General features: G+C 39.9%; 1 protein-coding gene across 1 annotated transcript in view; it reads right to left on the reverse strand.

Moving 5' to 3' along the window:
• The window catches only part of ncor2 (nuclear receptor corepressor 2), a 154,509-nt gene that overhangs the window by 42,896 nt on the left and 103,061 nt on the right, over positions 1–8,552 (reverse strand). The window contains 6 exon segments of the mRNA XM_061730433.1: positions 4,642–4,798; positions 4,801–4,941; positions 4,944–5,030; positions 5,033–5,068; positions 6,397–6,535; positions 6,704–6,846. Coding sequence (XP_061586417.1) covers positions 4,642–4,798; positions 4,801–4,941; positions 4,944–5,030; positions 5,033–5,068; positions 6,397–6,535; positions 6,704–6,846 — 703 coding nt within the window.

Raw genomic sequence — 8,552 nt, forward strand, 5'->3', positions numbered from 1 at the left:
GTGGTTCCAGCTCTGGTTCAGAGACGGCGCTCCGTCTTAGAACCAATTCTTCGTTCTTCAACAACCAACTGCAAAGAAAGCTCTGGTGCAAACTCCGGTCAAAGCTCTGCTGCGACAGTTTGGGGGAGTACATTTACAACTAATAATATTGTAGTTTACAACTACTCTCCGTAAAATCTTAATTCTCAAGAATCGTTTGTAAGACTTGCATCTCGATCTGTCTGGGATGCTACTGCTGCTCCTTTATTTAAAAATCTATAGATCCTTGCTATTTATGACATCAACAGTTACCAAATATGCATTTTTCTTTACAAGATATTTTCCTCAGAACATTTAAAGAACTTTCTTATTGTTTCATGTTTGTAATGTTCATTATTTGATCTGAGTTACATTTTCTTGTGTTTTTTTTTACTCTCCCTTGTGTAGCTTTGTTTTGTTTTTTATTCATATATGGAAAGGATTCTATATAAGCCACCAGGCTTCTTCCTTTCCTTGCATGTTATTTCATTGTTTTTAATTTTTTGTTCATATTTGTCTTATATTGCTAAATAAATAAACTAAAACTAAACCAAACTAGAAGGAAATGTTCCTGAGCACTTTAGGTCATACTTCGCTACAAACTCTCAATTTCATTCCTACTCAACACGGCAGGCCCTAGCCCTACATCCGCCTAAATGTCTGGAATCTAGAAGCCAATTTCTGTTTAGGTTTAGAGGTGTCAAAGTCTGGAATAGTTGGTACCATATTGCAAACAATTGTACGTCCCTATCCATTTTCAAAAGTCGCTCAAGAGAACATTCTACATTCAACAATGTAGCCAAGAAAGCTCTTGCTTTTCCCACTGTTAATGTTTCTTTTGTACTTCATATTCTGTGTTGCCATTTGTTCAGCATAATATTCATATTTTCATGATCATATTATGTATTTTTATTTTATGATTTTGTATTCTCATAACTATATTGTTAAATGTTATTAGGTGGGGGCTCCTCATAAGCCTACTGGCTTGCTCGCTCCTCCCTGCACAGTTTCTTTTAACTGCACTTATTTGTGTGATGTTATTTTTTATTGTATGTGCTAAATAAACTAAACTAAACTAAATTAGGACATGCCTGCGTTGAGCAGGGAGAGGAGAAGCTAATGAAGAGGAATTTACAACGAACCGTCTGCAAATTTAAGGAGCAGCGGCCTATAAAGAAGCGTTATTGTCTCCGTGCACTATGGTTGCCGACCAAAGTCCAAAACAAATTTGACTGTACAACAAGATGCAAAGCAGGCTAACTAAAATATTCTAACTGTGACATTAAAGCGGTCTCTTTATGTAAAAACTGCTTCAACATGGAAGTCAATTGTATTTAAGTAAAATTCTGTTTGCACCCGTATCTGTAAGGATTGTTAGCGGGTATAAATCCTGTGTGTGGCAGCGGTTAGCATTGACAAGCGTTATCCCGCTCCTACACTTATCTGTGCCTTTTGTGCACGGTGAGCAACCGGGAATTCCCGACAGGGATGTTCAAACCACGCCGGGAGATTTGTAATAGCGTGGCTCAGTGAATCTGAAAAAGCAAACCAGTTCTTAATATGTCAAGAATCATGTACCCCGGCAGCACCAGAGCTGCTGGGGTACATGAGACGGTCCGGCTCAAGCAACAAAAACCTTCTCACATTTACTAGCTGTGTGCATGGCGTGAGCTGCTTTCACACCCTCTGCTGCAGGGAACCACACGCTCTCTGCAGGATCACTGGCTTTCAGACTAGCATGCAATAAATGAAACAATTACAACACGCTGCAAAGAAGTTCTGTGCTTTTTTGTTCACCAAGGCATTTGCCTAACCTCAGTAGGAAATATGTATTTTTAATCTCTTAGCTGTGCATAGGTGACCGTGTTCTGACTTTCTTTTTTTTCTTGCAATTTTAGCCCATCTTATTTTTGCTGCTTTTTTTTAACTTGTTTTTATTGTAGCACTTTTTAACTTGTTTTTATTGTAGCACTTTGAGATTTGAAAGTGCGTTATAAATAAAATGTATTATTATTATTATTATTATTATTATTAAGTGCTATGTTATGGTACTTATGTGATTAAAAGGGAAGTTATCACTTTAACAAACACACTGCTCTCATTTTTGATCATTGCTGTAAACGGGGAGATAACGTATCCACACTAGTCATCATACTTTAAAATACTTGCCTAATCATATTTTAATACGGAAATGTAACATATTACACCAATAAGTGTCCGAACTTTCTTTTTTTTCTTGCAATTTTAGTCGATCTTATTTTTGCTGTTTTTTTTAACTTGTTTTTATTGTAGCACTTTGAGATTTGATTCAAATATAAAGTGCGCTATAAATAAAATGTATTATTATTATTATTATTATTATTAAGTGCTATGTTATGGTACTTATGTGATTAAAAGGGAAGTTATCACTTTAACAAACACACTGCTCTTATTTTTGATCATTGCTGTAAACGTCGAGTATGCACACTAGTCATCATACTTTAAAATACTTGCCTAATCATATTTTAATACGGAAATGTAACATATTACACCAATAAGTGTCCGAACTTTCTTTTTTTTCTTGCAATTTTAGTCCATCTTATTTTTGCTGTTTTTTTTTACTTGTTTTTATTGTAGCACTTTGAGAATTGATTTAAATATAAAGTGCGCTATAAATAAAATGTATTATTATTATTATTATTAAGTGCTATGTTATATGTGATTAAAAGGGAAGTTATCACTTTAACAAACACGCTGCTCTTATTTTTGATCATTGCTGTAAACGTCGAGTATGCACACTAGTCATCATACTTTAAAATTCTTGCCTAATCATATTTTAATACGGAAATATAACCTATTACACCAATAAGTGTCCGAACTTTCTTTTTTTCTTGCAATTTTAGTCCATCTTATTTTTGCTGTTTTTTTTTCCTTGTTTTCATTGTAGCACTTTGAGATTTGATTCAAATATAAAGTGCGCTATAAATAAAATGTATTATTATTATTATTATTAAGTGCTATGTTATGGTACTTATGTGATTAAAAGGGAAGTTATCACTTTAACAAACACACTGCTCTTATTTTTGATCATTGCTGTAAACGTCGAGTATGCACACTAGTCATCATACTTTAAAATTCTTGCCTAATCATATTTTAATACGGAAATATAACCTATTACACCAATAAGTGTCCGAATGACGTGGGGGAAGCAGAAATACGTGCTGTGTGGGTGTGGCCATCTTTGTGGGTAGGGTGTCTGTTGACAGTCAAGAGGCGGTGAAAATAATTACATGCTTAAAAAAGAAAAAACACATCTATGTATCACACATCTGCAGAGAGCACACGGCATACTTTGAATCACAGAGCCACACAAGAGTATTAGGAGCACACACTCACTCAAACACACACTCCCTCCCTCCCTCCCTCCCTTTGTTTGCTTTGGCAGAAAGGGCAACTTTTCCCTCAGCTCTGCCAGTACATGCAGTCTGCTGTCATGGAAAAAAAAAATTGAACAAATACCATGCTAACAGGACTAATCACTCCTCCCACGCACTTTGACACCCATTTCTTCTGGCCTCATTCACAGGCACAGTCAAAATATAAGTACAGTAAATATATATGTATTATAATTTAGAATAAAGTGCAAATAAATCCCCCTGGTCGACAGTTAAAGAGCAACCTGTGGTATACACGCGAGTGGCTCGCCAAATATAGGCTGTGCTGCTGTAAAGTGTAGCTAGGCAACTATACCGGTTGAAAACCCTGACTGCTTTGTTTTCTAACGCCTGCTGTGGTAGACCAGAGAAGTAGGACACCCAGCAAGAAACTGAAAAACCAGAAGCCCTTTGACACAAATACTCAGCACAGCCGAGTGACGTTCACAACAGAAAGACGCAGGAAAAAGGAAACTCTTCTTTCTTTTTTTTTTTTTTTGGAGGGGGGGGGGTTGGGCATTGAGATAAATAAATAAAACGCAGAGGTGGACAGAGTACTCGACCCCAGTACTTGAGTAAGAGTACAAATACTACTGGTCAAAATTTACTCCGTTACAAGTAAAAGTAGCTCAGTCAAATTATTACTTGAGTAAGAGTAGAAAAGTACTTGCTTTTAAAGGTACTTAAGTATCCAAAAGTAAATGCTTTTAAATTTACTCTAAGTAAACGTAAGAGTAAGAATAAGAGTAAATTTCTTATTTTCCACATCAGTAAATTACTATATTTTTTCTAAATTAATTGTTGCGGCTCTGTCTTGACAAACGCAAGCTACTTTGGCGGTATCGTTTTGAGGAGGCTTGACGTATTTCCGCTTTACGTACATCCCAGTGGAGAGCGTGCACTGTGATAGGTCTCCTCCTTTGACAAAAACAGCTTGTGTCTAATAGGATTTTAGGGAAGAAGAAAAAAGAGCAGACCTGAAAGTAACGAGTACTTTTCAGCCTTCCTAGAAATTTACTCGAGTAAAAGTAAAAATATTTGTCTTGGAAATGTATTCAAGTAAGAGTAATAAGTACCAAAGAAATCTAATACTCAAGTAAAGTACAAATCCTCTGGATATGTACTTAAGTACAGTACTCAAGTAAATGTACTCCATTACTGTCCACCACTGATAAAACGTTAGGACAAATCCTTTCCAAGGATTTCTCACCTATTCTTATCTGCATTGTCCGTCTCCTCCACCTCATCAGCACTGCAAGTAGCACTAGAGTCACTGTCCCGGTGCGAACCCGTTTTGGCCGCGTGCTCTTTCTTGGTGCTCTTAGCGGAGCTTTTTACTTCTTCCATCTCTGCTGTTGGAGGTTTTTATCTATGCCATCGCTGGATGCTGCCAGTTGCAGCTGCTCTTTGTTGGCCTCCCCTGCCTCGGTCTTTATCTCCTGCTTGATGGATGAGTCTAAATCCTCCTTGACTGGAGGCTTCTCATCGTCCGCCTGGCCCATGTCCGACCGGCTTCCTCCTTCTCTCCGGGGTTGGAGCAAACCTTCGTCTTGCTCGAGGCCTCCTCTTTGGCCTTGCTGTCCTCGGAGGAGTGCGGCGAGGCAGACTCTCCGTGTCCGAGCTGTTGTTGGCTCCAACTGGCAGAGATGGGGACAAAGAAGGACGCAGATTAACTTTTATAGAATAAATCATGTTATGTTCTCTTTTATTTCATCTTTTTTCCCCCTGATCCCCATCTGCTCGGCCAAATTCTTTAGTGCATCAGTCTTTTGACGAATCGTGTTTCATCTGACAACAACGGGAAACATAAAACCGACTGGAATGATGGGTAAAATCCCCTGGGAAGGCAGCAAACACCTGCAACAAAACGGTACACAGAGTACAATACTATAAAACCCTACAGACACCTAGTCTGAAGTCTTCAAAACTATTCTCATTTTCCCCACAAGTTTCAACAAAGTGTAGCCAAACTGCGAAGGGGATGAAGGTAAGAGAAAAAAAAATCCTGAGTTGAGCGTGAACGCTCGTCCTATTTTTCCTCCCTCCTTTCTTTCTTTCCAACAATCCTCGCTTTCCTCTGCTGGTCAAAAAACAAGAAGATTCATTGGTGATTCTTAATTAGCTTCCAGTGTGTGTGTGTAGATGGTTGCCTCGTTACAGACTTCTGAACCCTAGGGTGAAACCTGCATGTGGCCCAGTGTTGGCTGGGATGAGCTGATAGTGCCTTTAAACCACAAAGGACATTTCTTAACCTACCATAAGCTCTGATGGGATAAATCAATCATTTCATTTTAGCCAGGGAGGACATGTCGTTCCAGTTGAACTGTGTCAACATGTTTCTAATGTGTTACAGGGCCCATTTTAAGTTGTGATAGGCTAGGCAAACACATTTTTAGTACAGTATTTTCCGCATTATAAGGCCCACCTTCAATGAATGACATATTTTAAAACTTTTTCCATATATAAGGTGCACCGCATTATAAGGCGCTCTAAATATATGGTAAAATACCGTACTATAGTGGGTGGGGTTGCGTACGCATCTACCTGATGGAGCTGCGCTACAGGAAATGCTACAGAATCCTACAGCAAATGCAAAAAAAAAAAACAAGAAGAAAAGTACCGTATGTCAAACTTTATTAAAAAATAAAAACCAGCTTTGCTCCGTCTCGTCAAAGTCGCCATTATGCGAGTCAGCGTCGCTCGCTGCTGTTGTCCTGAACGTCTGTGACGATTCCTGACGTTTTTAGCGCCATTACTTTGGCGACACCAACTACATTACCCACAATGCCCCTGACTACAGTAACAGAAATCACCGTAATGATCATATATAAGGCGCACTGCCGTTTTTGAGAAAATTAAAGGCTTTTAGGTGCAGTAATACAGTAATTGCTTTTAAAAATGGTTTTAAAAAAAGAAGAAATCTCCAACAGATGACCACAGGTGTGGACATAAAGGTATGGCGTACCCTCTCCATCTTCAGGGGCTTCCTCTTCGTTGCAGCTGGCTCCTGATCCCTCCATCTCCTCCTCCTCCGCCGCATATGAAGCGCTGGTCTCTTCATTCTGCAAAGCTTTGCCCCTGCGACGGGCCTTTCGCTCCTTTTCCTGGGTCAAAACAAGCACAGGAAAATTAATTTAAAAAAACTAAAACAGCCCCCCAGAGATCTCCAGAGAAAACAACAACTATCTTGTAGCTTTTTGGCCTTTTTGCCTTTAGTTCAACAGCATTACATAACAAAACGCAACAACAATAACAACTATTGGTTTGCTTACTGATTTCATTTTATGCTGCTGCAGAATCTCATCCAGTTTCTGCCTCTTCTTGTAGTTGAAGTAGAAGTTTTTGCACTGCGACACGGTTTTTGATCCCACCATCTTGGCGATGGCGGACCAATTCCTACCATACTGGAGAAGACCTGGAGTTCACAGGGAGACAGGTAGGAGCATTAATAAAACACAGACGATCCTTGTGGAACCTTGTGAACATAATATTCTCAGTGTGGCAGTAAAAACTGTGATTTAAGCCATCTGTTGTCAAAGATCCCGACGTACAAGACCGAGGGCTCCCCGTGGCACCTCAGCACCTCTAAATAACTCAATAAATATGTACTACACGCTGATAGTTGTGTCAACAGTGTAACATCCAGTCTCACTTTCCCAGCAGCAGCAGCGTGACTTGATGACATAAACATCCCCGGAAAAAAAATACAAATAAAAAAATAAACAGCCAGAGAGATGAGCAGCAGAGGAAGACGGAAGAGAAGAGTGGGTAATGTGATAGGTGAATTGCCAGTCACATCGGTGACATCACCAGCTCTCCTCTCTAGGGTCACTCTGTGTCATATTTTAACTGACTTTGATGTGACCCAGTTCCAAGAAACCGTAGTCCTTTACCCAGTCAAGCACATGATTGTGTCTTACACAAGAGTCTGCAGGCACCCGCTGGGCCAGAGCTGCGATAGATCAACCTGTCATGGAGCACACGAGCACGCGCGCACAATCCTGAAGTCCATGCGTGCTAAAAGAAGAGATGCTGGAGCAAGTCGGTAAGTACGAGTGAAAAAGAGCGAGAGAGACCCCCCTCCCCTCCCCTCCCTCCCCTCCCTCCAGGAGCCTACTGTTAGCTAAAGGCAGCTCATTAACAGTGTGTGTTGTAAGAGGCTTAGCTTACACCACCCACTCGCTTGCTGTTCCAGCCTGACAGGACCTGGCAACAGGACGGCCCTCCTGAAAGGTTGTTTGGGAGGAGGAGTGCTATTAACGGGCACGGAGCCAACACATCTTAGGATAACCTTGGACATAGGTTCAGAGGTCTCTGCATCTCATCACTTAATGGAGGTAGTAAGAGCAGAGGGAGAAGTCGCCGCTGCGGGAGAGGAAAGGACGGCCGTTTGCAGCCTCGTCACTTCGGCTCTGATTCAATAAGTCGGTAATAAGAATATTACTAACAGCTCCAATAAAAAAAGAAAAACTATCGCTTGATGTTGCTACTTTCATGTTGAGATTAAATTCGCAAAGGCTTGATTTATATATATATGAGGCTATCCATAATAAAGATATAAACAAACAAGTAAAAATGTCTGCATAATTACGATAAAGTGCTCATAACATTCTCCTCTCAGAAAAACACAGACGCCAGTGAAGCACATCCATTACACATAAAACGCTGCACAAAGGGGATAAAAAAACTGTGGATCATCCAGCAAATGTGAGAGAACATGATATTCACTGACAAGTAATTCATTATTGCTTAAAAAAAAAAAAAAAAAAGAAAAAAAAAAGAAAATGCTACCATCACAAGTACTGGCAATCTCCAAGTCTGATGACTAAAAGCTGCTGAAAACCAACAACCTGCCAAGTGCTCTAGTCGAAGAAGAGGTGCTTGGGCTAAAATATTCATTGTTGCTGGTACAAGCTGCAAAAGCCTCTCCAGGAAAGAGAAGGAGAGCAGTTTGTCAGACTTTTCTCCGGAAACAGAGACATATGGCCCACACCTATAAGCTTTTAGATATCTTACAAGGGGGAAAAAGAGGAGTTTACACCGGCGTGTAAGTCCAAAACCTTATCCCCCCCGGGCAGAAGACACAAAACTGAAGCTGAACCCAGAAACAAAGAAGTTGAT

The sequence above is a fragment of the Cololabis saira genome, chromosome 9 (assembly GCF_033807715.1).
Source record: "Cololabis saira isolate AMF1-May2022 chromosome 9, fColSai1.1, whole genome shotgun sequence".
Lineage (NCBI taxonomy): Eukaryota > Metazoa > Chordata > Actinopteri > Beloniformes > Belonidae > Cololabis > Cololabis saira.